Source organism: Neopelma chrysocephalum, unplaced genomic scaffold, assembly GCF_003984885.1.
Source record: "Neopelma chrysocephalum unplaced genomic scaffold, ASM398488v2 Primary Assembly neopelma1_299, whole genome shotgun sequence".
Lineage (NCBI taxonomy): Eukaryota > Metazoa > Chordata > Aves > Passeriformes > Pipridae > Neopelma > Neopelma chrysocephalum.
In genome coordinates, this window is record NW_020897961.1 from 2,606,461 (window position 1) to 2,634,221 (window position 27,761).

General features: G+C 52.3%; 2 protein-coding genes across 8 annotated transcripts in view; both read left to right on the top strand.

Moving 5' to 3' along the window:
* TSPOAP1 (TSPO associated protein 1) overlaps positions 1-2,606 on the top strand; it is a 62,805-nt gene extending 60,199 nt beyond the window's left edge. For 6 of the 7 annotated variants that reach the window (XM_027704935.1, XM_027704940.1, XM_027704933.1 and 3 more), the window contains one exon: positions 1,319-2,606. In XM_027704935.1, the coding sequence (XP_027560736.1) occupies positions 1,319-1,525 (207 nt within the window). In that variant the 3' untranslated portion in view covers positions 1,526-2,606. The remainder of the gene's footprint in view (positions 1-1,318) is intronic. The other variant, XM_027704937.1, reaches the window with a different exon arrangement.
* Positions 2,607-7,547: 4,941 nt separating this feature from the next.
* LOC113978217 (eosinophil peroxidase-like) lies at positions 7,548-27,680 on the top strand. The gene is made up of 14 exons (XM_027704980.1): positions 7,548-7,577; positions 8,485-8,623; positions 9,748-9,841; positions 11,032-11,207; positions 13,214-13,334; positions 13,942-14,071; positions 15,128-15,334; positions 15,941-16,256; positions 18,968-19,128; positions 20,943-21,189; positions 21,573-21,743; positions 23,700-23,937; positions 25,476-25,690; positions 26,867-27,680. The coding sequence occupies exons 1-14, from the start codon at positions 7,548-7,550 to the stop codon at positions 26,893-26,895; spliced, it is 2,274 nt and encodes a 757-aa protein (XP_027560781.1). The 3' UTR covers positions 26,896-27,680.
* Positions 27,681-27,761: the final 81 nt, after the last annotated feature.

A 27,761-nucleotide genomic window follows, 5' to 3' on the forward strand; every position in this document is an offset into this window, starting at 1 on the left:
TCTAGAAATTATGCAAGTCAGTAATACCTGAGAGAGCACTGAAACCACCCCCTGAAAACCGACATCACTCAGGATTCTGTTTATCAACTCTAATAACTTGTATGAGGATCTTGCCAGAGCAGTTTTTCCTTTATTTTTCTCTTGGAGAAGAAACCCCAATTTTAGTATCATTTGTTTCTTACCAGGTGATTCTGTGAACTGGTTCTGTTGCTTTTCTGCCACACAGAGACCTCTGAGAATACCTGCATGTCTTTGTGTGGGAGAGAGTGTCTCAGGTGTGGAACTGCCTGGGCATCCTATTCCACAGCTGGGAGTCAGCAGGATGGGACTTTCCAGCCCCAGGAAGGGCACTGCCTGTCACTGCCTTTGAGCTGTTTGATATTTGATGCCGACATTGATGCTGCAATGTCCTTATGACAGTAAATAATTGTGACTGTGAGTTGGGTTGGGTACCTGCCTCTCAGGTTGCACAGGGCCTTCCATCCACAACCCTACAGGAGGAATTGTCTGCTGGGCCACCAGATCTGCGCTGAAAGTGTTCCACCTTTGCCAGGAAAGTGGTTTCCAGTGGTGCATGGGCAGGGCCTCCCCTGCTCTGGCTGTTCGAGGGTGACTGATCCCCTGGATGCAGCAGTTTGGCCCAGATATCCCTGCATGCTGAGGGTTGGAAGCTCTTTTCCTGTGTTTCATGACACTTTTTTAAACAGAAATGCCTTTTAAGTGTGTTAAAACGACCCCTATAAAATAGCCATGTTTCAGCCTTGCCTTCCCTTCAGACCTTTCCATTTGTCTCCAGTCCTCCGTACCAGAAATCCAACGCAGCTTCCCCTTGCACTGGCTCTGAATTTGGGTCTGCAGAGCAGGAACCTGTTGCCTTAGGTCTTGCACAGCCCTTGTTCTTACGAAATTTGATTTTGTTAATGTCCTGCCTTCTGTCCCAGAGTCTGTTGGAGCCCACCAGGCTCCCTGGCCCAGGGATCCATGGATGCATCAGTACCTGTCTCCATTCGCACTCTCAGGAGCTGCTTCACTTACTCAGCTGTGGAGCAGCATCAGGTCTTTTAGTGGGGCTTTTCTGCTCTCCTCTTCTTAGCCCAAAGTTCAGGAATTTCGGAATGTCAGAGCTCAGGCAGGGCCTGGGCCCTGGGTACTAAAAGTTCAATCCACTGGAAACTTCCTAACTGGACCTGCACCTTCCCAGAGGAGACTGGTGGGGAGAAGGCCGAGTTAGAGAACTCCGAGTTTGTGTTGGTGTGACATCCTTCAGCAGCTCTAACTTCTGCTTTTTTCTTTTGCTTTCTGTTTCCCCCCCCCCCAGCTGAACCCAGATGGATGCATTGATCAGAGTGACTCCTCACCAACTCCTCCTTCTCCACCACCTTCCTGCCTTGTCCCGTGTCCAGAGCAGGCATCGCTGCCCCTTCTCACCTGCAGCGACGACCCTGGGCAGAGTAAAAAGAAGAGAAGCTTCTTCTTCAAAGGGAAAAACCTCTTCAAAAAACTTGGGTCCAATAAGAAAAACTAACAAGGGGGTTATTCTGCACAGAGACTGAGAGTTCAGGAGAAACCCCCTGCAATAAGCTGATTATTTTCATAGGGAAGAAGTGTGACTTGAGAAAATTGTGGAGTGGGTGTGGGAGCTGTGCCTGCTGAGAGCCCCCCCAGGGGGACAGTGGCTCTGGGGGTGTGAGGGCTGATCTCTGGGGTGCAGCTCCCTCCATGCACTGGTTCCCTGTAAATATTTTCATTTCAGAATTCTATTCTGGCTGTAATTTAGCTAACTGGCTTTTCCCAGCAAAGCCCCTTAGGAAGAGACCCCTTGTACTCCACCCCCTGGTATTTCTTTGCTCCAAAGGAGCTCGTGGCAACTCCTTCACTTCCCGCAAAGAAAAGTTGCACTTTTCTGTTCCCTGACTCCCCTTTGCTGTCTCTGGGCTGACGAGTGAGTTCTGATTTGTACTGTAAACTGTAAATATGCAGCTGTGCCTAGAGCATCCCACACTGCCTCAGTCAGGATCCAGCACCAGGATATTCCCATGGAGGAAGGAACAGTGCCCTGCTGGGAGTTGGTCCTTCAGCGTCTGGCTTGGGCTGCTGAAAAGCTGCTCCCGCCTGGTCCACCTTGACCACGGCCTGGCTGGGGCCTCCGCCTTATGATTTGTTTATTTATCAGTTTATTTATGGGTTTCTTGAGCTCATTATTTATTTCTCTATTTATTTATTTATTTGTTTATTTATTTCTTTCTCGGCCGCCTCTTCCCGCGGTTCCCTTGGGCTGTTTTCCAGGCTGCTCTGGAGCCTGGAGCGTTGGGAAGAGTGGGGCTGGGGGATGGATGGAGAGAGTTTGCAGCTGTTTTCCTGGGAGATGATGTGCTCCTGGAGTTCAGACACATCCCTTTCCAAGCCAGGGAGGGTTTTGTACCACATGGTTCCTGCCCTTTCCCGTGTTTCTTCCGTTGCATGTTCCAGTTCCTTGTTTTTGGAAGGTGAGGTACGTGGGTGGTGCCAGCACAGTGTCCACGAGTGGTGGTGGTACAGTTTGTTTTTATTTAATATCAAATTTTATTATAATAAAGTCTATTTTCACAAAAATACATTTTCCTTAAAAAAGCCAAGGATTCGGTGATGCTTCTTTGGGAAGGGTTGGGGAGGGCAGAGAGGGAAACAATCCCCGATTATGGAATGTTCTGCACCTTCTGTGTCACCTTCTCAGTGGGACAGACCCGTGTATGGTGCTCCAGGGTGGGAAGAGCACAGGGCTGAGGGGGAGGAGGCCACAGAGGTGCTCCCAGGGCTGGAGCCCCTCTGCTCTGGAAACAGGCTGGGAGAGCTGGGGGGGTTCACCTGGAGAAGGCTCCAGGGACACCTGAGAGCCCCTTCCAGGGCCTAAAGGGGCTCCAGGAGAGCTGGAGAGGGACTGGGGACAAGGGATGGAGGGACAGCACAAGGGGGACTGGCTTCAAACTGACAGAGGGTGGGTTTAGGTTAGATAATAGGAAGGAATCCCTCCCTATGAGGGTGGAGAGGCCCTGGCACAGGTTGCCCAAAGAAGCTGTGGCTGCCCCATCCCTGGAAGTGTCCAAGGTCAGGTTGGACGGGGCTTGGAGCAACCTGGGCTAGTGGAAGGTGTCCCTGCCCATGGCAGGGGGTGGAATAAGATGGGCTTTACAGTCCCAACCCAAAGCATTCTGTGATTCCATGATTCTGTGATTTGGTGCTTTCCTTGTTTTAATTGGCTCCTCCACAATGAGCCCCCTCATCCAGGCTGGGAGCACATGCCTGTGGAGAAACATCAGTGTGTCCCTGCAGATGTTGGCTTCTTTTCCTGCTGTGCTGACAGGGCAGGCTGGGATTGTCCAGATGATGGACCAACACAACCATCTGCTTTGTCAGGAAAATGTCCCCAGTAGAGACCAGCCCCACCACAACAGTCTGGTGGGTGGAATCCACAGTCACTCACAGGCCTCTGAAACATCTGATGCAACTTCCAGAGAGTCCAGGCACGTTTTGTGCCAGCAGTGACTACCCTGTCCAGCCTGCAGGACCTGTGCAAGCACTGCCAGCAGCTGCTCAGAGGTGGTTGCCAGGTCTTCTCCCATTTTTCACACCCCAGAGATACCAACCTCGTGCTGGGAGCCTTGAATCTGTGCTGTGCCTGGGGAGGCTTGGCTGTCTCTGTGACTCCCAGTTTGGGGTTGTTCTGGGGCTGCTGCAAAAGTCTGAATGTGTTGCCAAAAATGTCGTTATTACTGGTGTTGATTTTGTGGTGCCACCACGGCAGGCACAAGAGTTTTGGGCTACTCCCTGTCCAATCCTCCTGTGTGGACCTGCTCCAGCTCCCTTCTATGGTCTCTGATCTGGCCAGGGAGGGGGGGAGATGCTGGAGACAGACTGAGTCGTTGTGCCTGTTTGCCTCGAAGGTGTTGAACTGAGCAGAGCTGCTCTCTGAGACATCTGACCTCAGGAAAGGAGAAGAAAAGGAGGTTTTCCCCTCTCCTCCAGCTGGAACGGCTTCAATACACACTGGCTAAAAGAGGGAAAAACAAGGAAATCCCAAAAGCTCTGGGGTCAGACCACAGGTCTTGGCTCTGTACCTTGTTCCTACAGCTCACTGGGTGGTTGGTGCCTCGTGGTCCCACCAGTGGAACCGTGGACACTCGAGACTGGGCTCTGTGGGGGCTCTGCAAAGGCCACTGGTGCCTAAACACTGGGGCAATGGAGTGCTCATGCACCTTGAGCCTCTGCGAATCCAGCCAAGGTGGTAGAAGTCCCTCTGAGCTTTCGTGGGGATTCTGCAGGATTCCCATGGCAGGAGGGACTCTTTGGGAAGCTGCTGCTCCTTTGTTTCACAAGGATCTGGATATTGCAGTGAGACACCAGGTCCTGTGCTGGACGGGAGTCAGGGAGGGACAGACCAAAGGCTTTGGAGTGATGAAGCTGCTGCAGCTCTGAGGGAGTTCCCAAGGCAGAATTCAGTGAAGAAACTCCTCAGTGACCCAGTTCTTTATCTGCACTTGCCCTCCCCCTGGGGAAGTTGGTTGCCTCTCTAACCGAATTTACCAGCTGGAGTTTCCTAAGTGAGTTGTTTGAGGTTTTTTGAAAGAAACTGTCGTTGCTTTTATCAGTTCATCAGGGCATGAACTGAAGAACAGGAGCTTTAGGAAGAGAAGCAGCAACTGGAAGGTTTTGGGGTCTTCCCAGAGCTGGGGTCCATGTCTGAAGCTGGTGCCTGCCTGGCTCCCTCTCTCCTGGTGCTTCCATCCTCCCTCCTCAGCTGAGCTGTGACCAGGTGTGTGTTGTCTCTCTGCCCTCGGGAAAATGTAGCTGTGACAGACACAGACCCATCCTTTAGCAAAGTCTCCCTAGTTCTGCTGGTTCCCCAGCACCAGGCAGGCTGCACAGCAGCAAAACTCACTGAAGTCTCCTTGAGAAAGGTGTAAGACCTTCAGGCTGTTGTAGCTGAACACAAAAGGCAAAAAAGGAAACAAACAAACAAACAAAAAGGTAAAATGCAAATATAAGCCAGGTGTTCTGCTTCGCATCCTCTGCTTTTAATCACTGTGCCCAGGGGTGGATGGCACCTCCTGTTTCCATACTCCAGAGGAGCAGCATCTGATCTCTCCTCTGAGCACAAGATGAGGGGCACAAGGGTTTGGTGCTTGTGTGGGTGCTCAGCAGAAGGCTCAGCCAGACCCATGGCCTTTCCCACACACCGTGATCTGGGAGCAGGATCGTGGTCTCCAGGAAAAATGAACAAGAGACAAAGCATCTCCCAAACCTCCCACTTTCGTGGTTTCTGAAGCGGTTTGAGAGCAGTTTTTTTGGAGGGCAGTTTGGAGTGGTGCTTCTCAGGGGTCGGTGTGTTTAACATCCTTGTTGGTGACATGGACGGTGGGATCCATGGAGCCCCAGCAGGTGTCCCGGTGACACCGAGCTGTGTGTGCTGTCACACACTGGAGGGAAGGGATGGGGCATCCAGAGGGGCCTGGACAGGCTGGAGAGGTGGGGCTGTGCAAACCTCGTGGAGGCCAAGTGCAATGTGCTTCACCTGGGTCAGGGCAATGCCAGGTGTGAATCCAGGCTGGAGGAGAATGGAGGGAGAGCAGCCCTGGGGGAAGGGTTTGGGGATGTTGGTGGATGAGAAGCTCTGCATGACCCAGCCCAGAAACCCCCCATGCCCTGGGCTGATCCCACAGCAGACCACCCTGCAGAGCTGCCTCCAGCCCTGGAGAACAGCACAGGAAGGACATGGGGCTGCTGGAGAGAGTCCAGAGGAGGCCCCAAGATGGTCAGAGGGCTGGAGCCCCTCTGCTCTGGAGCCAGGCTGGGAGAGATGGGGGGGTTCACCTGGAGAAGAGAAGGCTCTGGCAAGACCTGAGAGCCCCTTCCAGCGCCTAAAGGGGCTCCAGGAGAGCTGGAGAGGGACTTTGGACAAGAGATGGAGGGACAGGACAAGGGGGAATGGCTTCCCACTGCCGGAGGGCAGGGATAGATGGGATATTGGGAAGGAATTCTTCCCTGTGAGGGTGGTGAGACCCTGGCACAGGTTGCCCAGAGAAGCTGTGGCTGCCCCATCCCTGGAAGTGTCCAAGGCCAGGTTGGAGCAACCAGGGCTAGTGGAAGGTGTCCTTGCCCATGGCAGGGGGTGGGACTGGATGAGCTTTAAGGTCCCTTCCAACCGAAACCATTCTGTGATTCTCCGAATTAAGTCCCTCATTGTGACACTCAGTTATCAGCTCTGATACCACCAACTGCCTCGGGAGCCTTTGAAAAACCCTCCTCCTGCTCCTCTAAGGGATGGTGACACCGCAGGGGAAGGACTCAGGTGGTGGCTTTGAAACCCTCTGGCTCTGCCCCCTTTGCACAAGAGCTGTGGTCACTGTTGTGCAAACTGCTGGTGCTGGTGCTGTGCTGGTGCTGTACTGGTGCTGTACTGGTGCTATGCTGGTGCTGTACTGGTGCTGTGTTGGTGCTGTGCCGGTGTTGGCAGCTCAGGAGATCCTCTGCTCCTGTCTCAAACACAGAAAGGGGTGGGGTGGGGGCACCTCCTGGGTCTCTTGGGTCAGGGTCCCCTTGAAGGCCAGGGGAGGTTGCTCAGGGTCTTACTCAAGCGAGCTGTGTCTCCAAGGATGCAGATCCCATCTCTGTTCCAGGCCCCATCCCAGCACTGCACCACCCTCAAGGGGGTTTTTCTTGGGAATTTTCTTGGCAGCACCATGTGCCATTGGCTCTTGTTCCATCCCTGTGCACCCTGAGCAGCCCCTGGCTCCGCCTGCAGCCCTCCCAGGAGACAGCCAAAGCCAGAGGTGAGGCTCCCAGAGCCTTCTCCTTCCAGGCTGGCCAAACCCAGCTTTCTCCTGCGTCCTGGGCTCCAGGTGGATTCCCTCCAGTTTGTCAAGACCAGTCTTAGATTAGAGGTCTGCAAACACCTGGGACCCACCACAAGATGTGCAGTTTGCTTTGCTGGTTTTCTTTAAAACATTGAAGGACCAGGACCAGTGGCAGTGCAAGGCTGCATCAGCTTTGGGGACAGGGATGATGGAACTTTTTTGGGGCTGGGAATGGTTGAGTCCAGTTTAGGAGACAGGGATGTTGAAGCCCACTTTTGGGGGATAAGGATGGTGGAGCCCAGCTTTGGGGCTGGGCATGGTGGAGCCCATTTTGGGGGATAAGGGTGGTGGAGCCCAGCTTTGGGCATAGGGATGGTGGAGCCTTGCTTTGGGGACAGGAATGGTGGAGCCCAGTTTGGGGGATGCACTTGGACAGGGAGAGGGGCTTTGGCCACAGGGAGAGGAGGTGCTTTGCCAGATCACTTCCCAGTGCAACAGCAGTTTGGGAAAGGGTGAGACCCTTCCTGGGCTTCTCTGAGCTCCAGACCAGCAGCTGGAGGTTGGTGACACCCGTTCAAACCATCACCCAGGTGCCTCCTCCTGCTGCAGGGACGTGGACAAGGAGCAGCATCCATGGATCCCTCCAGACCACGGTGGGCACGGGGCAGGAGGTGAGATGGGGAGTGTTGGGCAGTGCAGGCATCCCTGGGGTCTGGTATGGAAAGGAAGGATGAAGGGCACCACAGGGTAAGGAATGTTGTCCCTGTAAAACACCCCCAGAAGGGCTCAACACTCTCAAGCCACAACAAAGTGCTGCCTCACATCTCCCTCTGGAAAAATCACGGGGAAGCTCCGCTGGAACTGTGTGTGCAGTGGGGTGCAGAGGGGCCACCCTGCCGTGGTGCTGGGGTGGGTGCTGTGCTGTCTTGGCCTCACACCGCGAGGGGGAGTTCCCCAAAGGCAGGGTCAGCCCCTGCAGATAACGCCGGGCAGATAAAAGCCTGGCACGGAGGGGCCGGGGCAGGGAGGACACGGCACATCACGGGTGAGAGCCTGCCCGGGGCACTTCTCTGGGCGTGGGGGACTCGTTCCTGTGCCCTGGGTGGGGGTCTGGGGCTGGGTTTGGAGCGTCCAGCTGAGGGTTGTGATTCCCGGTGGCTCGGGGCTGGCAGAGCCGGGAGAACGGCAAGGATGCGGCTGGACCGTGCCGCTGCTGTGGCCAGGGGCTGCTCCGCGGGGAAAGGGTTTAGCTGGGCGTTTTAGGGTGGATTCTGGGCTGCCTTTGAGGCAGCTGCACGGCGGGGGTCAGGCGATGAGCAGCAGGCTCAACCCACAGCTCTGGTTGCTTTGGAGCAGCCTCGAGAGGTGAGTGCATCAGCTTTGGGCAAAAAACATCCCAAATTTCTGCGTGTGGAGGACCTGCCGTGCTGCCCTGGCTGCTCCCTCTTCCCCTCCAGCTCTTCCAGCCCCCTGCACTCCCCGTGTTGCTGCCCAGCTCCCTGCCAAGCTGCACTGGCAGCATGTTCTGCTCCCTTTTGGTTGCCCCCAAAGTCCCAAACAGGATGTCCCCATGTGGCACTACAAGGACTTCCCAGGCAGGACAACCCCTTGCACTGAGAAGGGGATGCCCCTTGAGCTCCCTTGGCATCCTCAGTGTGGGCATGGAAATTCCCATCCACTGGCTCTTGGTCTTCTTCACTTCTTGCATTCCTTTGCAGGGATGAAGGCAGGAACCTTCCCGGGGTTGCTGGTGATCCTCAGCCTCTTCCAGGCACCTGTGTCCTCTTCCCACGGTACTGTCCTTTGCAGATCAGGGGAATTTCTGAGCAGGAAAGATAAAAGTTCAGCCTGGAAGAGCCTGAATTGCTCTACTGTGGCAGCACAGCCCTGAAGAGGTGTCAGAAGGAGCACAGTTTGTCCCTCCTGTGGCAGCAATCCTGGCTGCTTCAGGTTTTTACCAGTTCATGGCCTACCTGGTTTCTTGAATCAGGTTAAAGGAGGTCAGTTCTCAGGTATGAGGGTCTCCCTCCCTGCTCCCTGAGCTTCCAGGGCTGTGGAATTTGAGGATGGGGCAGTCACTCCTCTCTTCCAACCCTGGATCACTGCTCTAAAACATCTAGAGACCCCCACCTGTTAATTTACAGGGTCAAGTCATTATGGAAAGCACGTGTCTGGCCTCTCATTTGTCTCAAATGGTGGCCCAGGCAATAATTTTTCTTGTCAACATCATCTAAGAGATAAACTCTGGGCTGATCAGGGAAGATATTTTTAAAATTCTGGGGAGCTTTTGGAGATATTTACCTCCTCTGTGTGATTTTCTGACATTTTCTTTCTCCCTGGAAGCTGTAGGAAAGTGCTGTCCCTCAGAGAAGCCCACCAGGGACTGTCCCCTCCTGTTCTGGGACCCACAGCCAGAAGATGATGGGCATGAAACTCATTTTTGGGAGCTCCCCAGGCAGGAAGGGGAGCAGTGAGTGTGGCAGGAGGGACTGGAGAAAGCCATGGGGAAATTGGGTTGTTCATAGAATCACAGAATCATGGAATGGTTTGGGTTGGGAAGGATGTTAAACCTCATCTCATCCCACCCCCTGCCATGGGCAGGGACACCTTCCACTAGACCAGGTTGCTCTAAGTCCCATCCAACCTGGCCTTGGACACTTCCAGGGATGGGAAACAGCAGGAGGGATGGTGCCTGCATCTCTCACTGTGGCTGTTTGAAGCCTCCACTGGTGGAGACAACTCTTCATGCCCAGGAACAACTCTCAGACCCCGCTGAAGAATGTATTTATACCCAGATCTCTCAAGAGCGAGCAGCAACTGCCTCCAGCACTGCTGTGCCCAGCCCTTGGGTGCTGGAGACACCAGCACAGGGTTCCTGACAGCACCCTGAGCTCTGCTCTCCCTGTCCCCTGCCCAGATGTGCTGGAGGAGCTGTCGGACATGTCCCTGCTGAGCAGTGTGGCCGAGGCCAAGCGCCTGGTGGACGTCGCCTACAAGCGCACGCGGGACCGGTGAGATTTGGGGCTGGGGCACGGCTGTGACCCCTGTGTGACCCCTGTGTGATCCATGTGACACCTTGACATCTCTGTGACCCCTGTGTGACCCCTCTGTGACCGTGTGACACTTCTGTGACCCCCATGTGACCCCCATGTGATACCTGTGTGACCCCTGTGTGACCCCTATGTAACCCCTGTGACCCCTGTGTGACCCCGTCTGACCCCTGTGTGACCCCTGTGTGACCCCTGCACTGCACCTTCACCCTCTCCTCCTCCTCCCGGAGCACAGGTCCAGGGGATGAGGAGCTCTGGAGCACAGAGGGCTGTGATCCAGGATTTTCCTGCTCACCCTGGTTTTACACCATGTCTCTGAGGCTCTTGGGGCACCAAGAGCTGTGATCTCCTCCCTGCAGGCTGTTCTTCCCAGCTTGGTGTTCAGAGAATCGCAGGTTTTAGTTGAAGGGACCTTAAAGATCTTGTTCCACCTCCAGCCATGGGCAGGGACACCTTCCACTAGCCCAGGTTCCTCCAAGCCCCGTCCAACCTGGCCTTGGACATTTCCAGGGATGGGGCAGCCACAGCTTCTCTGGGCAACCTGTGCCAGGGCCTCCCCACCCTCACAGCATCACCTGACACTGTGCTGGGCTCTGTTCCACTCCTCAGAGGAGCTCTGAGGTGGTGCCAGGTGTTGATTTCAAGTGGTTCTCCCCATGGACACAGCAAAAGGCTGCAGTGAGGACACTTTGTGGGACTGCCAACCATGGTTTGGGAGTGTCCAGCTTCCCACCAGCCTGTAGCTGTCCTCCTCCTGCAGCCACACTCTAGAACCCCTTGCTGGGTCAGGGACCCCTCCAGCTGACAGGAGGTTCCAGCAGCTTTAAGACAGGGTGAGCTGGAGACATTTGGGACCTTGGGATGGAGACACCTGCGGATATGGATGGTGTGGATAACAGCTGAGCAGGGTTTGGGTGCCTCAAGGACCTAAAATTTGCCTTCTGGCAAAGGTGGAGCTGGGCAATTTGAGAGATTCCCTTCCTGCAGCTCCCTCTGCTCCTCTGTCAGGGGTGCTGGGAGCAGCCCTGGCCTCTCCAAGTGGCTTTGCCTTTGCAGTTCAGAGCAGGGACTCACCAGGAGAGCTCGGATGTGGAACCTGCAGCACTCCTGGCCTTGCCCCAGGTCATGCTCTGTTTTCTTCTCCCTTGCAGCATCAAGCAGCACCTGCAGGACGATGCCTTGAGCCCAGCAGAGCTCCTGAGATACTTCAAGCAGCCCGTGGAGGGGACCCGGGCGGCCGTGCGGGCAGCAGATTATGTGCAGACCACCCTGAGCCTCCTCAAGGAGAAGCTGAGATGGGCTGTGAGGGGGGACTTCAACGTCACAGGTGGGGATCTCCCTGTGCTGGGAGGAAGGCAGAGGAGGAAGACACCAGGCATGGTCACTGGGGCTTTGTGGGGCCTGGGAGGGGGGAAGGAAAGCAGGTTGTGATGGACCATGACTCAAACCTCTCCCACATGGCTGCAGAGAGGCAAAGCTGAGTTCTTTTTCTGTACTCTCTTTCTATTTAAAAAAAAAATTATTTAGGGGTTTATCAGTTAATGAAAGTGTTTTGGACACGTCCATGGTTCTTTCTGCAATTTAGAGGTTCATGGACCAATGGGTCAAAGCTTGAAGCACTTTGGCAGATATTGTTCTTCTGCTTGAGCTGGGAATGAGCAGAGGCAGAGATGTGACTCGAAGTAGCTCAACCCCAAGGAAGGCAGTTCTTCTGCCAGACTTCAGCCAGCACCAAAGTCACTGCCAGACTGTGCTGCACCAGGGACAGGATGCTGGAGAAAGTCCAAATGGCAAATGGGGAGATGTGAGAGGACATTTCAGCTGTGTCTGAGGGAGCAATGTCCTCCCTGAGGTGGAGTCGTGGCCCCCAGGCTGCTGAAAGCAGGAGGCAGATTAGGGGCAGGAAGAGAAACAGGGAGGCACAGGGAAGGCTCCTGCCATAAAAGGTGAACTCATGGAGAACATGGAATGGTTTGGGTTGGAAGGGATCTTAAAGCTCAGCTGGTTCCAACCCCTGCCATGGGCAGGGACACCTTCCACCAAGCCCTATCCAACCTGGCCTTGAGCACTTCCCCAGCATTCCAGTAAAGCACTGGCAGGACAGGACACACATCCTGGGGTGTCCCAGCATTGCTCCAGGATGGGGTGAGCTGGAAGAGGATGGCAGGGCTGGTGGTGCTCAGTTCCAGCCTCTCCATCCAGGAATGGTGCTCCACAGACCTGCCAGGCCAGTTGGCTGCCACCTCTCAGCTGCAACCCCAGAGGCTCCTTAAACCATTCTGCAACCCAAACTGTTGGTGGCAGCAGTGACCAGGAAACCTGTGAGGGACTCAGGACTTGTTTGAGCAGCAACAGCAGAGAAGGAGTATCTCTGCTCTGGAGCCAGGCTGGGAGAGCTGGGGGTGTTCACCTGGAGAAGAGAAGGCTCCAGGGAGATCTGAGAGCCCCTTCCAGTGCCTAAAGGGGGCTTATAAAGGAGGGAGAGAGACTTTTTACACTGGCAGACAGTGAAAGGACAAGGAGGAATTAAATTTTAAACTAAAATAGGAGGGATTTAGGTCAGATATCAGGAAGGAATTGTTCCCTGTGAGGGTGAGGAGGCCCTGGCACAGGTTGCCCAGAGAAGCTGTGGCTGTCCCATCCCTGGAAGTGTCCAAGGCCAGGTTGGATGGGGCTTGGAGCAACCTGGGCTAGTGGAAGGTGTCCCTGCCCATGGCAGGGGGTGAGATGAGATGAGCTTTAAGATCCCTTCCAACCCAAACCATTCTGAGATTCTGTGATTAAGGCTTTGCTGGCTGAACTCAGCCACTGAACTCCCATGCAAGGGGAAATCTCCACGGTGGAAACACAAAGGCAAAGTCTCCTGGTGTGCTCAGCCATGGGATGGTTCTTCTCCAAGCTCAGAGCAGTGGTGGCACTCACTGGTGATGCTTCCAGAGGGAAAAACTTGTAACACCCCGTTGGGGTGGCTGGAGCTGTTTGCATTTTATGGTGGAGAGAAAAAGGGAGAGGAGAGGAAGGAAAATATAATGCTAGAAAATCATTCTGCTGCTGCCCAGGCCTCATGTGTAATTATAAATGAGATTCGACCACAGCTTTGCTGGGTTTGATGCTTTCCAAGACAGGAAAAGCAGCTTTGTTGCTCCTCAGCACCTCTTTGAGCAGGAAGGTCTTAAACAACAGCATGTTGTGGTCGTACAGATGATGCTGTGACAAGAAACCATCCCAAGGGTACAAGAAGGAAAACCTTTCCCTGAGCCTGGGAGGCACCTCAAACACACCCAGCAGGGCCAGTGTGTTCCTGAGAACTTGTTCCTCCTTGTTCCCTGGCAGATTTGCTGACTCCAGCTCAGCTGGGGATGATTTTCAAGGCCAGTGGATGTGACCAGCAGGATAAGAAAATAAATTGTGCCTCTTCCCGCTACCGAACGATCACCGGCGAGTGCAACAACAGGTGAGGGGCTGAGCTGGAGGGCTGGGGGGGCAACAGGACACGAGGAAATGGCCTCAAGCTGAGCCAGGAGAGGTTCAGGTTGGACATCAGGAGGAATTTCTTCATGGAAAGAGTTGTCAGACATTTGAAGGGGCTGCCCAGATGCTGGAGTCACTATCCAGTAATTACCATTCAGTGACGGCCCTCAAAAGAACCACACAGCACAGGAACACTCCCAACCTAAATCCCCCAATTTCTATTCAAGGTCACTGGAAATGCCATTCAGAAGCCTCTGGCCCTTTTCCTTGGCATTAAGCCTCCAACTTTAGTTTCCACCCACGGTCTGAGGTTGAGGGCTCTTCTTCAGGCCAGATGACACCAAGGGTCACCTGAGTTCTTGCCTGGGAGAAACTGAGGCTTGGAGTGGATTGTTAAAAGTCTTTTCATACCTAAACAATTCTATTACTGTTGTTATCATTATTAATCCTGAGGTTTATTGGTGCAGCAGCTCCCGGATCGTTGTCTGGTCCCATTCCAAGGTCCACGTCTCTCCACACCCACGAGCTCTTGGCTCTGCCATGATCCTGATGACACTAATTGTTTGCTCTTCTTCCATTCCCTCTGGCAGGAGGCACCCATCCCTTGGAGCCTCCAACAGAGCCCTGGCCAGATGGCTGCCAGGATATTACGAGGACGGCGTGTCCATCCCCCTTGGGTGGACAGAGGGAAGGCGCTTCTATGGATTCCCTCTTCCCCTGGTAATGTTTGTAACAGTCACCCGAGAATGCACAGTCAGGGCCTGGGGATTGTCAGTTCTTGGACAGGTCACAGGCAGCAAAGTCCTCACCCACCAGCTGGAGTGGGGGATTGGAGGAGGAACTTGGATTCACCAGCTGCAGGGTGATCCGATGAGAACATCCAGGGGGATCCATCAGAAGGGCTCTGTAGCCTTCAGGAAAAGCAAAGGAAAATCAACCTGATTACTGCAGAAGCACGGGATGAAGAAAGAACCATGAAATGTGTTCTTTTAAATTGAATGCACTTAAGCCAAATTATTTCACTCACCTTTTTTTTGATTTGGTTTGTGGCAGCAGGTTGTCTCCTGAAAAGCAATATGTCAGAGGATAAAGTGAGCAAGGGAACCCCCAGAATAAAAAATATCGGGCCAGAAATTCTTTGGGGGGATCCCTGGGTGGGTGATCTGGGCGTGTGGCTCTGGTGGCAGCTGGGTGGGAGCAGGGACACTGTGATGTGGCTTCTGGTCACTTGGATTTGATGCAACAAGGGCACTAATGAGGAGCTCCATGACTTTCTGGCTTGTGCCTCATGCTCACGTGCCCACTGCACTTCCTAACCCTCCTCCAGGGCACAGCACAGTGCCCACTTTTGTGCAGTAATAAATGAAGGAAGAACTGGTGTGGGAATTGTGACGGGTGGGGAAAAGATAAGAAGGGAAGGCAGCCTTGGAATAACTTAAGAAATTCCCAGTGACTATTTTTTCCACACTTCTATTTCAGAAATGTCTTTTAAAACCTGTTTTGTCTCCCTTTGTCAGGCTTGCTTAGCTGCTTCCTTAAGTCCATCAGGGGATAGTCTTGGCCTAGAGGCTCAGAACCCCGCCTAGAGCCAGAGCACTGCAGTGCCCAGTGAAGGGACACTCAGTGACACCTTCTAATGCCAACAGATTTGGGGGTTTTTTTTGTCTGTGAAGCACAAGAAGTGCCTTGTGGAATTTTGCTGACGACCCCACGACCTGGTGCACCCCCTTGACCAGGTCATTTCCCCACACACGTGTCCTGCCTCCATCCCTGCAGGTCCGGCAGGTGTCCAACGAGATCGTTCGCTTCCCACCAGAGCGGCTCCGGCTGGACCAGCACAGGTCCCTCATGTTCATGCAGTGGGGGCAGTTCATTGACCACGACCTGGATTTCAGCCCAGAAACCCCAGCCAGGTTCAGCTTTCGTGGTGAGATAGACTGTGACACCAGCTGTGCCAAGGAGCCTCCCTGCTTCCCCATCCAGGTACAGTCAGCCTTCTTCTTCCAGGGGACACAGGGAGAGGGCATCTGCCTTCCAACCAGGAGATGATGGAGACAGGGAGAGGGTATCTGCCTTCCAAGCAGGAGATGGTGGAGACAGGGAGAGGGTATCTGCCTTCCAAGCAGGAGATGGTGGTGGCTCTCCCAGCCCTTGGCCATGGGGGAACATCCTCCCAGAGCTGGCCAAGGGGGGTCGGAACACCCCCTGTGCTGAGCCCCGGGCACTGTCCATGGGTGTCAGGCACAGTCACAGGGATACTCTCAGGACTCTTAGGGGTGGGCCTGTGCAGGGCTGAGGGTTGGACTCGATGATCCTTGTGGGTCCCTTCCAACCCAGCACGTTCTGTGATTCAATCCAATATATATAAGTTATGGGGAAAAACTTTAGGAATCCATAGGACTTTATGGAAATCCAGGTGTCTCCAGACTGTTTGGGACTTGGACTCCTAAAGCAGCATCTCTGCTGTCCATCTGACCCTCCATATCAGTCTTAATGACTGATCTCCACCCTACCTGTGAGATGGCTCTGCCACGGCTGTGCATCACCACACGGCTCCTGCCGACGGATTCTCCCGTTCTCTTCCCTCAGATCCCACCCAACGACCCCCGAATCACCAACAGGAGGGACTGCCTGCCTTTCTTCCGCTCTGCCCCTGCCTGTACCCCTGGCAGGGGGGTCCGGGAGCAGATCAATGCCCTCACCTCGTTCCTGGATGGCAGCGTGGTGTACGGCAGCGAGGAGGACGTGGCCAAGCGGCTGCGGGACCGGAGCCGTGGGCTGGGCCTGCTGGCTGTGAACCAGAACTTCACCGACAGGGGCAGGGCCTACATGCCCTTTGGGCCCATCAGGAAGGAGCCCTGTCTCAAGGCCAGTGGGGCAGCTCGAATCCCTTGCTTTTTTGCAGGTAAGTTGGGTGTTTTCACCCCGACCTGAAAACCAGAGCGAACAATTCCACTGGCTTCGGTTGGTTCTTCAGGTTTTTCTTATTTATTCTTCTTTCCTCTTTCTCTTCCTCTTCCTCTTTCCCTCCTCTTTCTCTCCTCTTTCTCTTCTCTTTCTCTTCCTCTTCCTCTCTCTCCCTCTTTCTCTCCCTCTTTCTCTCCCTCTTTCTCTCCCTCTTTCTCTCCCTCTTTCTCTCCCTCTTCCTCTTCCTCTTCCTCTTCCTCTTCCTCTTCCTCTTCCTCTTCCTCTTCCTCTTCCTCTTCCTCTTCCTCTTCCTCTTCCTCTTCCTCTTCCTCTTCTCTTCCTTTTCCCTTCCTCTTCTCTTTCTCTTCTCACCTTCTTCTCCCTTTCCTTTACCTTCTCCTTATTTTTCTTCTTCTTCTTCTTTTCTTTAATGTTTTTCTTACTGAAGGAGGAAATGGAGTGTAGCAAGTCATGAAAGGCTGAGACAGGCTGTGCTAGGCAGGAGAAAGGTCTTCACCACCTCCAAGTCTTCTTTGTGAAGATAGACCTGGAGTGAATCTGTCCCATTTGTGCTCTAGAGAAGGGTCCAGAGTGCCCTGGGAACCAGTGCCATGGTGGAGCCAAACAGGCACAGCAGTGGCAGCCCAGCCTGGAGGCAATGGTTTGTCCATATTTGTCATTCCATGGTCATCTCTATTCCAGCAGGATGGGGACAGGTGTGTGGGTGCTGGGCTGGGTCAGCTCCTGGAAGCATTTGTGTGTGTTGCTGCACATCAGTGTTCCTGCTGCACTGTGAGAGGAGCTGAGATCCCAGCTGGAATGAGAATGAGGCCAACTCCAGACCATGGTGACCTTTTAAGATGTGTCCCCACCACTGAGAAGGCTGGGGGTGCACTGGGAACCAGGACAGTCCATCAGGACAGGCTCTGGCTTCATTTATCCTTTGTCACGATTTTGGTATCCCCTTGACCACTTCTTCAACCCAAAAGAACTCCTTTGGTCCTGGGCACAGCCTCCCAAATCCAAACAGCCACATCACTGCACAACCACCACCCCCTTCCCACCTCCTGCTCTTTGCCATCTTCTCCCGTCCCCAGCTCACAGAGACAGAAGTGACCCCTCGGACCCTGGTCATTGCTCCCTTCCCCCTGGCCCTGCTGGTGAGGATCCAAGCCTGGGGAACCCCAACAGGGATGTTTCTCACACACTTTCTGAATTAGTGTCTCGCTCCCTGGTCTTTTTCTTTTGGAAGCAGGACCTCCTGGCTCTGCTGGCTCTGCTGGGCTGAGCAGCTCTGGCACTGCTGCAGAAAACTTGAGGGCACAACATATCTCATCAGCTGTGGAGCTGCTTTCTATTCCCTTGCCCTCCTGTATATGTTTTCCAAGCTCCTCTGTGCAGCATCCCCAATGTCCTTGGATACCATCAGGACCTGGTGGTGGGACCGGTGGGACACCTCTGCTTGATGCCATCCTCCAGCTCCTCCTCTGAAGTTTTTGGTGTTTTGTGCTCCCTCCAGCCTCTCACACCTCTATGTCTGTCCCATCTGTTGTTCCATGTCTTCACCTGCTCCCCTTGGTGAAGACCACGTGGGACCTGTGGCCAAAGGCAGATGCCCAGTGAGGAGCAGAGCAGGATTATCAGATACTTCCCAGGGTGGAAATGTCAGGTACTTTCCAGCCCCCTGGACTGCAGGGGCAGTTCCTGTTCCACAGCTGGAACATTCCCATCAATGCATTCATGGCCAGCAGTTCAGGCTGGTTCAGAAGCACCTTTGAAAATCCAGTGTCTTATTTGGGACTTTTCCGGTCCCTGAAAACTGAGGGAATTTCACATGTGCTGTCGCCTACCAGGGCTCAGCGTTGCCTCCTGGAGCTCTGTTGGAAGCCCTGGCTGGGTGAATTCTGCTCATGGAAACCTCACAGAGCTGCTTTTGTTTGTCCTTCCGCAGCCCCTCACAGGGAGCCTTTGACAGTGGATGAAAAGGGCTCTGTGCTGGGAGCAGGAGTAAATCCCTCTATTTACTATGGGACAAGGGCACTGAATACGACATATTTGCTTTTCTCTGAGTGCTTCTTTATCCTCCCATCACCTGCTTGCTTTTGGGTTTCCTGCCCCAGATGTGTGAAGAAGGATTTGATGTTTCATTATGGTGCTGTTTGTAATTTCTTCCTTCAAGTTGTGACTCATTTCATTTTCACTTTTCCTCCCCAGGGAGCTTGTTTGGGACTGTCATCTTGCTTTGGCCGCAGTTTCGGCTGGTTTGAAGGAGACCTTCTGACTTTCAGAGCCCTCCTGACTTCCCTCTGCCCATTTTACGTTTCTCTCTTAACTGTGAGACCAAATGTCTCTCTGATATGGGAGCCTGGATAACACCTGCTTGTATTTACCTCCTTAAGTAAATGCCCCAGCCCTTGATTGAAACAAACCTTCCCCGTGTCTCTGCAATGCTGAGCCCAACCACGGTGGCATCTTGGCTTTTGCTGCCTCAGCAGAAATTTGGCTTTTCCCTGGTGCTGCCCAGTCCTGAGCACTCTGACCTTGCTTTCCTTCTCCTCCTCCTCCTCTGTTTTTCTTCCCCGTTTCCTCCACAGTGCAGGTCTCCACACATCTAAAAATTGCTCTGTGCATGCTTCCCAGTGGGATATTCCCATTCCAGTGGGAAGCAGCCAGGCACAGGGCACTGTCACTCAGCTGTGACCCTCCTAGGTGACACCAGAGCCAGCGAGATGCTGGAGCTGGCCTGCATGCACACGCTCTTCGTGCGGGAGCACAACCGCCTGGCCGGGCAGCTGAAGAGGCTCAATCCCCACTGGAATGATGAGACACTCTACCAGGAGGCACGAAAGATCCTGGGAGCCATGATCCAGGTACCATCTCACACGGCCTGGCCCTGCCTGCAGTCTCACAGCATTAACGTGAGAGGCTCTGTTGGGATGGGGTGGCGAAAGGGTGTGAGGTTTTTGGGGTGCAAAGCCCAAATTCTTTCCACCAGCCCCTTTCAACCAAAGCAAAATCACACAGAGATCCCTGAAATAACAAGCACAGAGGGGTCCCCCCAGATCTGAGATGTCCCTTTGCTGTTAAATTCAAAAATTGCTTGGTGATTTCTAACTGCACTTTTTTGTTCAAGAAACAGGCAGAGAAGTCAGAGGAAAAGTTTTTCTAACCAGTGTTTGGTACCTGATAAAAATGGTGCTGGAAATTCGGATTACAATTCCTCTGAGTTGACAGTCTCTTCCTCTCAAAGGTTCCCTGCCCATGCCAGGGGGTTGGAATGAGATGATCTTTCAAGTGCCTTCCAACCCAAACCATTCTGGGATCCTATGAAGAAGCCCCATGTGCTGGTGGCTGCAGCCTATCATGGTGTTCCTCTGTCCTCCAGGGCAAAGAGCCCATTGGGACTGTGCTGCACCCAGATTTCACTCTGAACGAGATCTCAGGGTCACAAAAATATTTCTGTGCTTAGGAAGGACCTCTCAAGGTCTCTTGTGCAGCCTCCAGTTTGGAGCAGGACCAGCTTCAAAGCCAGATGAGGTTTCACAGCCAACACAAGACGCTGGTTCTTATGAGAAGGAGACATGGAGCTCCCAAAGGCAGTGCTTAGTCGGACCTAGTTGGAAACTTGTCTTCTAAGCTGGCTTAACAAGCAATAAAAACCAGGAATATCAAAATGTTTAAGTTTTTTTTAGCTGTCAATTTAAATATTATAGTATTTTTGGATAAACATGTTGGGTAAGGCAATGTGGAGAGACTCAAAGGGTTGTCCTAAAAGCATCATCTCCATCATCGTGTTGACATTGATGGTTTCATCTTCCTGCAGTTTTCAGAAAATTAATCCATTTTCTCCTCCTGACACAGAATTTATTTTTTTTTTTTACTTTTTTTAATTATATTGTGGCACCTCCTCGATATCCCAGAGAGACACGTGGGCAGGGTTGGAATCCTCTGCTATGGGAGGGCTCTGAGGGCTGCCCGTGGGTGGTGTTATCCCATGTGCCAACACCACCAACGTTATCTTGGCCATCTCAGGGTGCAGTTCTGCCTGGCTGATGGGAGACAATATTTGGGAGGGTTTGGCATTCTCAGAATCAATTAGGTTGGAAAAGACCTCTGAGATCATTGAGTCCAACCTATTACTATCTTACTCTGACCTATCAAAGTGTTGAGGAATGGAGGCCACGTCTGGGAACACCGGAGTGCTGAGCATCAGGGGGCAGAGGGTGTGTGTGGATCAGGCACCAGTGGTGTCTGTGCTCCCTGGTGGTCCTGGGGTGTCCACGCTGCATTTTCACCCAGCTCCCTGCATGTTCATGCAAAGCTCCTCAGTGTTACAGGGAGTGGAGATCCCTCCATGCCTGGCCGGAGAAAGCAGGAGGGCAGGAGGTGCCCTGCAGTGCCTGTGTCCGTGTCTGGAGCTGCACTTGGACAGCTGCAGTAGAGGTTCTGTGGAGAAACAAAAATGTCTCTCCACAGTGGCAGGGAGGATCCCCACTGGGCTGCCAGAGCAGCTGGGTGAAGCTCTGGTGAGGTGAAAGGCAGGTTGGCCCTGGGGTGGTCCATCAATCCCATCAGAGCAGCTCCACGTGACAGCTCCTGTTGTTTGAGAACACGAACAACTTTGATTCTGTAGCACCCAACAGCCGAGACACTGATGGTTCACCCTCTCCTTGTTTCCCCCTAGATTATAACCTACAGGGATTACCTGCCTCTCCTGTTGGGATCCAGGTTCCGGCATCTGATTCCTCATTACCGGGGCTACAATGAGTTTGTGGATCCTCGGATATCCAACGTCTTCACCCTGGCCTTTCGCTTCGCCCACGCCTCAATTCCCCCCACTGTGGGTCGCCTAAACGAGAGTTACAAGCCCATAACACCCGAAATTCAACTTGGAACCTCCTTCTTTGCAGTCTGGAGGATCCTTCAAGAAGGTAAAGCCTTTCTTGCAGTGAGTTTATCCCACTCAGCCTTTTCTGCCCTCTCTGGATGAGCTCCTGCTTCAGCCAAATTTAAAAGCACTTTGTATTAAATGTATTTTGTATTAAATGACCTCTTCAACCAGCCAGAGTTTTCCCAACAGGGCTGTTCCCTGCAGCCAAGTGCAGTGTTATGGAGCTCATGGTTTGATCCCTTAATTGCTGTCGCCTCCCAGAACATTATTCAAAGTACTTTTTAATTCTTTGAGGGCAGGAAAATTGATTCTCACATGGCAGAAGCTTATAATTAAATATAAGCCACGCTCAGCTCTCTCAAGCCTGTTACACACCCACCGGTCTCCCCGCACTGCTCACATGTCCCTGTGTCACCATTCCAGGTGGGATTGATCCCTACCTGCGGAACCTGATGGCCAGTCAGGCCAAGCTGATGACGCAGCAGCAGATGGTGGTGGATGAGCTCCGGGACCGGCTCTTTGAGCAGGTGGAGAGGATTGGCTTTGATTTGGCCGCGCTCAACATGCAGCGGAGCAGAGACCACGGCCTGCCAGGTGAGCTGGCTGTGGGAGCAGGGCTGCCCAAGGAAGTGGAAATCAGGCACTTCTGCTTGGGCACTGAGAAACATCTCCAGCCCGTGACTGACTCAAATTACCTCAGAGCTGGACCTGATCCTTGTGAGCACCTTCCAATTCAGGATAGTCTGTGATTCCCTGATGCTCTTTCCCAAACCTTTTCCTTGTTTCTGGATGACCATGGGTAAGTGGGTGGAGGTTGGGCGATGCAGGCAGAGCCTGGATGAAGCTGGAGGAGACACGTGAGGCAGAACACGGGGCATTGCACAGACCAAAGTTTGCTGTTCAGGGACTGACTTGTATTTTTCAAATAGAAAAGTTGGTGAAGTATTTCAGCAACAAGTTTGCAGGAGTGGAATTAGGGCCAGAAGTCCCCTGTGGCTTCTCTCCAATCATCTGTAGTAGTCCAGCCCAGCCACACGTGACTGGAAGAGCAGATTCCAATACGTGAGGAAAACCTCATGGTAATTTCTCTACAAAGACCATGTCCCAGAACAAAAGGCATGTCAGAACCACTCTCGGGGCTCTGCAAGGGGCAGAACCAGTGTAATGGCATTGCAAGATGCTCTTGAGAAATAGATTGTTAGTGGGACTCCACCGCTGGCTCCAGGTGGATCATTGCCCAACACTGTTATTAGTCTGATGTAAGTGCCTGGAGCTGCTGTGTCAGTAAATCCTTTGAAATTGTGATGAAAAGTGACCTGGATCCACAGGTTTGAAGCCCATTTGGAGGCTTTGCAGCACACCCAGGGGCATGGCTGGGTCACAGGATTGCTCTGCCTTGGCTGAAACAGAAGGCTGTGATTTTTCCATGCTTCAAGTAGGAACATCATTGAGCAGAACCTCGTCTGAACCACAGATCCTGAGTTTCTAGCTCTGACTCCAGACCTGCCATAGTGGAAGTTCCATGTATTTCTGAATTTGTGAATTAGTGAGTTTCTGAATTGGTGAATGTGTGGCTAGCTTTGGGTCTCAGCCACCCTGAGTTCTACTGTACTCCTGGTATTAGTCAACCACAAAGGTGGTGATGGCACAGCAAGGTCAAAACAACCTTTCTAATTAATTTTTGGACAAAGAAAATTCTCGGTCTCCTAGAATTATTTGATAGTGGTGTCATCCAGGCACCATATGCTGTGTTCTTTTCTCTAAATTCTCCCCAGTTTTTAGACATAGGACAGTAGGTTTAGATGGGATATTGGGAAGAAATTCTTCCCTGTGAGGGTGGGGAGGCCCTGGCACAGCTTGCCCAGAGAGTGGCTGCCCCATCCCTGGAAGTGTCCAAGGTCAGGTTGGAGCAACCTGGTCTAGTGGAAGATGTCTCTGCCCATGGCAGGGGTTGGAACAACATGGGCTTTAATGTCACTTCCAACCCAAACCATTCTGGGCTCATAGCGAGGTTTTTTTGTCCACCAAGAAGCAGAATTATACACCAGTTGTAGCCCAGTGGATTTTTGGCTGTTTGCAGTACAGGAAAAATTAGTCCAGCTGGCAAAGTCTGATGGCTAAAGTAACTTGGACTGTGTGGTTTGGGATGGCTTGTCCCTGGGACTATACAGGGACCAGCTGTGGGGAAGCACTTGGCCACTGTCCTGTTGTCCAGAAGGAGGGACCATCAGCATCTTGTCCAGGTTGAAGGCAACATCAGCTGCATCCCTGTTGAGTGGAACAAAACATGACTGGAAGGTGGTGAAACATCTCCCAGCAGCAGAGATCACCTGCAAAGTCATGGCCCTCCCAAAACAGAGTTGAAAGGCCAGGCAGGAGGAACTGGCTCTGGAGGAGTAGGAAGTCAGTGGCATTAACAGAAACATAAAAAAAATGTTTTAAACATTTTGGGGCCCTACCTGTGTCCCAGCTTTGGGAAAGAGAGGATAAGGTCTTTCCGGGAGGTGGTAACACGTTACTGATCTGTCTCTGATACCCAACCACTCGCAGGTTACAACTCCTGGAGAAGATTCTGTGAGCTCTCACAGCCTTCTGGAGTGAAGTCCCTTGGTCGAGTGCTGAGGAATCGGGATCTGGCCAAGAGGTTCCTACAGCTCTATGGGACCCCCAATAATATTGACATCTGGATTGGGGCCCTCGCAGAGCCCTTTGTGAAGGGAGGCAGAGTTGGGCCTCTCATGGCTTGTCTCATTGGCACCCAGTTCAGGAACATCCGTGATGGGGACAGGTAAGAGGGGAGCTGGTAATCCCAACCCCAAAGGACAGAGAGGATGGAGTTTATGGAGATTTCCTTAGGCAGATTTGTAGACGTCCAGCTGTTTATTGCTCTTCTTTTCACTACTACTCCAAACATTTCTTTCCCTTTCTGATGATATTCCCTGTCTAATGGTTGAGATCCTGGGCTAAGTTCCCTTCCCAGCCAAGTGTTTTCACTCTCAGCCTGTTCACTACCAGTCACAACTTGTGCAAACTGGGTTGCCCTTCTCCATGTGGGAATGCTGGAGCCCTTTTCCTCCCTCAGATCGGTGCTCTCAAGGTGTTACTGTGTCTTCAACCAGCAGCTCCCTCCAGCAGGAAGGGGAACATAACAAAAACCTTAGCAAGAAAAAACAGGTACAGCTCTAAAGGTGGGAAAACCAGGATCTGGATGGATTGACTTCATCCAAATGGAGCAAGATCTGTCAGGTCCAAACATATTGCACTGGAAGCAACTGCTCAGCGTCTGCTGAGGTGGTGGTTCCTGCTTTGGGGAGCTTTGAAAATTCACCTGCAGACCAAGGGATGGTGCTGAAGGACTGACACACTTCCAGGCTTTTTAGGGAGTAAAAGAGGTGAAATGTTCTCTCTTGGTTGGGTCTCAGCTCAGCCCAAGCTGCTTCCCCAGCACTGGCAGCATCCCTGTCCCCTCCCTGCTGTGCCTGCAAAACTCAAACACCTGCTCACCTCCCAAATTCTGAGCTTGCAATACACATTTTTGTCCATCTCAGTGTCTTCTGTACTTTTCAGGGGTCTTGGAGGTGATTTCTCACTGTTTCTTCTTTCCAGTTCTGAGCTGAAACCCCATGATCTAACATGTAGCAGGGTTTGGTCTTTGCTTGCACCAAGATGTGGGTTGGGGTTTCCTTGTCAACCAAAATCCCTTCAGCAGCATTAAGCTTTGAACATCCCTGAATTCCTCTTCCTACTTGAGGTTGCTCAGGGGCACCAGGTGCAGCAGTGCCCCATTTTAAGCTGCATTTCTGAACCAAGATCCCTGTACCTGCCACCAATGTTGCCTGAAAATGGCATCACAACCCCTGTTTCTGGGAAACAGTTCTGCCTAGAAAGACTTAGGATGAGCTCAAACCCTAATATTGGGAGCTTAGAGGCAAACAGTCCATTGCACATCTAGAAATCCTCTTCTTATGGCAGGAAACAAATGTTTTTTTTTTAAAAATTGGGTAATTACAGGGCTGGTTCCAGCACAGCAATCATGTGGCTGTAACCACAGTCTGTGCAGCCTTTCCTATTTGAAAGAGGAGCCTGTGCCTCATCTGAGGGAACACAGGGCAATTAATTCAATTGCAGCTTTATTATAAGTCCATGAGAAAAAAAAAAAAGGCAAATTAAATTATCCAGCTGGTGAGTCAGGGCTCTTGATTTAAATAACAGAAATTTGAATTTGTTCTTGGCAACAGAACTGTGTTATTGGTGTTAATGTGGGAGTCCTGAACGTGGAGAAGCCAGAAGGCAAAAATCTGTTGTGTGTGCTTCTTTCTCCTGCAGGTTTTGGTGGCAGAAGCCTGGGGTTTTCACTCATCAGCAACGCCGTGCACTGGCCAAAATCTCCCTGTCACGAATAATTTGTGACAACACCGGCATCACTAAAGTTTCAAGGCACATCTTCAGGGCTAACAGGTACCCCGAGCACTTTGTGAGCTGCAGTCGGATCCCAAAGCTGGACCTCAGACCATGGAGGTCACCGTGCACCGAGGAGCAAGGTAAGAGCTCCCCAGAGCTCCTGCCTGCAGGCACGGGAGAGAGCCAGAGCCAGGGGCTTCAACCAGGGCTGCCCGATGGGGCTCTGGGCCTGTGTGCCAGGTACACCCCTAGGACACGTTTGGACTCTCCATTTTATCAGGTGCACTGGGAGTGGCTCCTCCAAAGTGCAGATTTTCCAGCCCTGGCAGTGCAAGACCAAGCCAAGTGCCCTGTTCTGGGATTCCTCCTCAGGAGGAAAGGCTGAGGGAGCTGGGGTTGTTCAGCCTCCAGAGCAGACACTGAGAGGGGACCTCCCACTGTGTGTCAGGGGCTGCAGGGAGGGGGCAGAGGATGGACAAGGCTCTGCTCGGGGGGCCCAGCAATGGCACAGGAGGAACGGGCAGGAACTGATGCCCAGGAAGCTCCAGCTGGACAGGAGGAAGAACTTCTTCCCTGGGCAGTGACCCAGCTCTGAACAGGCTGCCCAGGGAGGGGCTGGAGTCTCCTCCCTGGGGATATTCCAGAGCCCTGTGGACACAATCCTGTGCCCTGTGCTCTGGGCTGGCCCTGCCTGAGCAGGGAGGTGGCACCAGTGACCCACTGGGGTCCCTTCCAGCCTGACCCATCCTGGGATTGTGGGATTTTTTCTGGTTAGAATACCTTCCAGTTTAGGTCTTTGCTGTTGATTCCCATGTTTTTCTGCATGGAAAACAATGTCCGAACTGGGAAGGTTGGTCTGTCTGTCTGTCCAGCTGCTTGGCCTCTCTGTAGCACAGCTCCAAGCTGTCTGTCAGCACATCCTGGTCAGGCCAAAAGCAGCTCTTCATTGGAACAGAGATTCCCACTCTATGGAAGGGATCTTGGAATTTGATTTCTGCTTGTATAGTTTTTGCCTGTATTTCCATTATTTCCCTCTGCCTTCAGGATTTGTAAAATTTTGGTCTTTAATGCTTTCCTTCCAAATTCTCTGAAGTCCCTGGGAAGTAGATGTAGGGAATAGTGGCTCTCCCCTGGGAAAGGTAGACTGCTCCAGTGCCATGCCTTTTCCTAACAAAACATCATCCTTCCTTTGCTGACAGTCAGGCCCTGTCACGCTCTCATAATTCCAGTTATCAATCTCTCTTTTCCAGCTGGAAATGAATCCACAGCTATGGCAGGTCCTTCTCTGTTAACACATTGGTTTTTATTTCCTCTAGAAGAAGATTCTGGTGACTTTAAATGCTGAACACTGAGGATTCCCCAGGAGTCTGGACTTTGGAAGATGCTGGGATTTATTATTACTTTTTACTTGTTTTGTGCTTTTACTGCCTGCACTGCTGCTGTCATTTACTCAGCTTAGTTTGCACGAAGCCTTTCCAGTGGGATGGAGCCCAGCAAGAAAAAGCTCCATGAGGAGATTTCTCAGATCTGGGAAATCACTCAATATCACAAAGCCAAGTGAAATGAGTTATCCAGAGGCTGATTCCAAATCACACCAGCTGCTGGTTTGGTCCATAGAACCACACACTGTTTTACCAGCACACGGTTTGGACCCTCCTTTCAAATTTTGCAACCCCCACCAGAAATATTCAGGGCATTGGAATAGCAGCTGATTCTTGCTCTCCAATATTTTTTTTTTGTTTAAAATAAGACATCTTTCAGTTTCCAGAGAAAATCTCCTAATGTCAGGGTGCCCCTGAGGGAAGCAGAAGCAGCTGTCCTTCACCCCAAACCAGGCTTGTCTAAAATGCCTCGTGTCAGCTTTTGCTCCAGTATGGAATTAAGGAATTGTCCACGTGGAGAGAGCTGTTTTCTCATAATTTTTGTGCCCTTAGTCCAGAATGGCCAAGGCATTAAGACAGAAATCTGTGACAAGTTATTCCTGCAGCTTGGCACGAGCCAGAGTGACTTATCCCTGGGCTGTGGAGCAGGTGGGATGTGTCCTGCAAAGATAAGAACAATCTAAACATACAAGAAAGTAAAAGCTGCTCTGGTTTCACTCCAGCTTTGTCCTCTCAATATCTTTTCCTGAAAGGGATAAAACCCACTTTCTCCTCCCTCTGTAGCCTGTTATATTCCTATTATTGCTCAATAAACTGCAATTTAGGGCTG

Bases quoted from the DNA above. Each gene is read 5' to 3' on its own strand.
- LOC113978217 (XM_027704980.1), top strand. From the start codon at position 7,548: ATGGAAAGGAAGGATGAAGGGCACCACAGG. The intron at 11,208-13,213 runs GTGGGGATCTCC...GTTCCCTGGCAG, and splicing joins GGGGGACTTCAACGTCACAG to ATTTGCTGACTCCAGCTCAG. The intron at 25,691-26,866 runs GTAAGAGCTCCC...TATTTCCTCTAG, and splicing joins ACCGTGCACCGAGGAGCAAG to AAGAAGATTCTGGTGACTTT.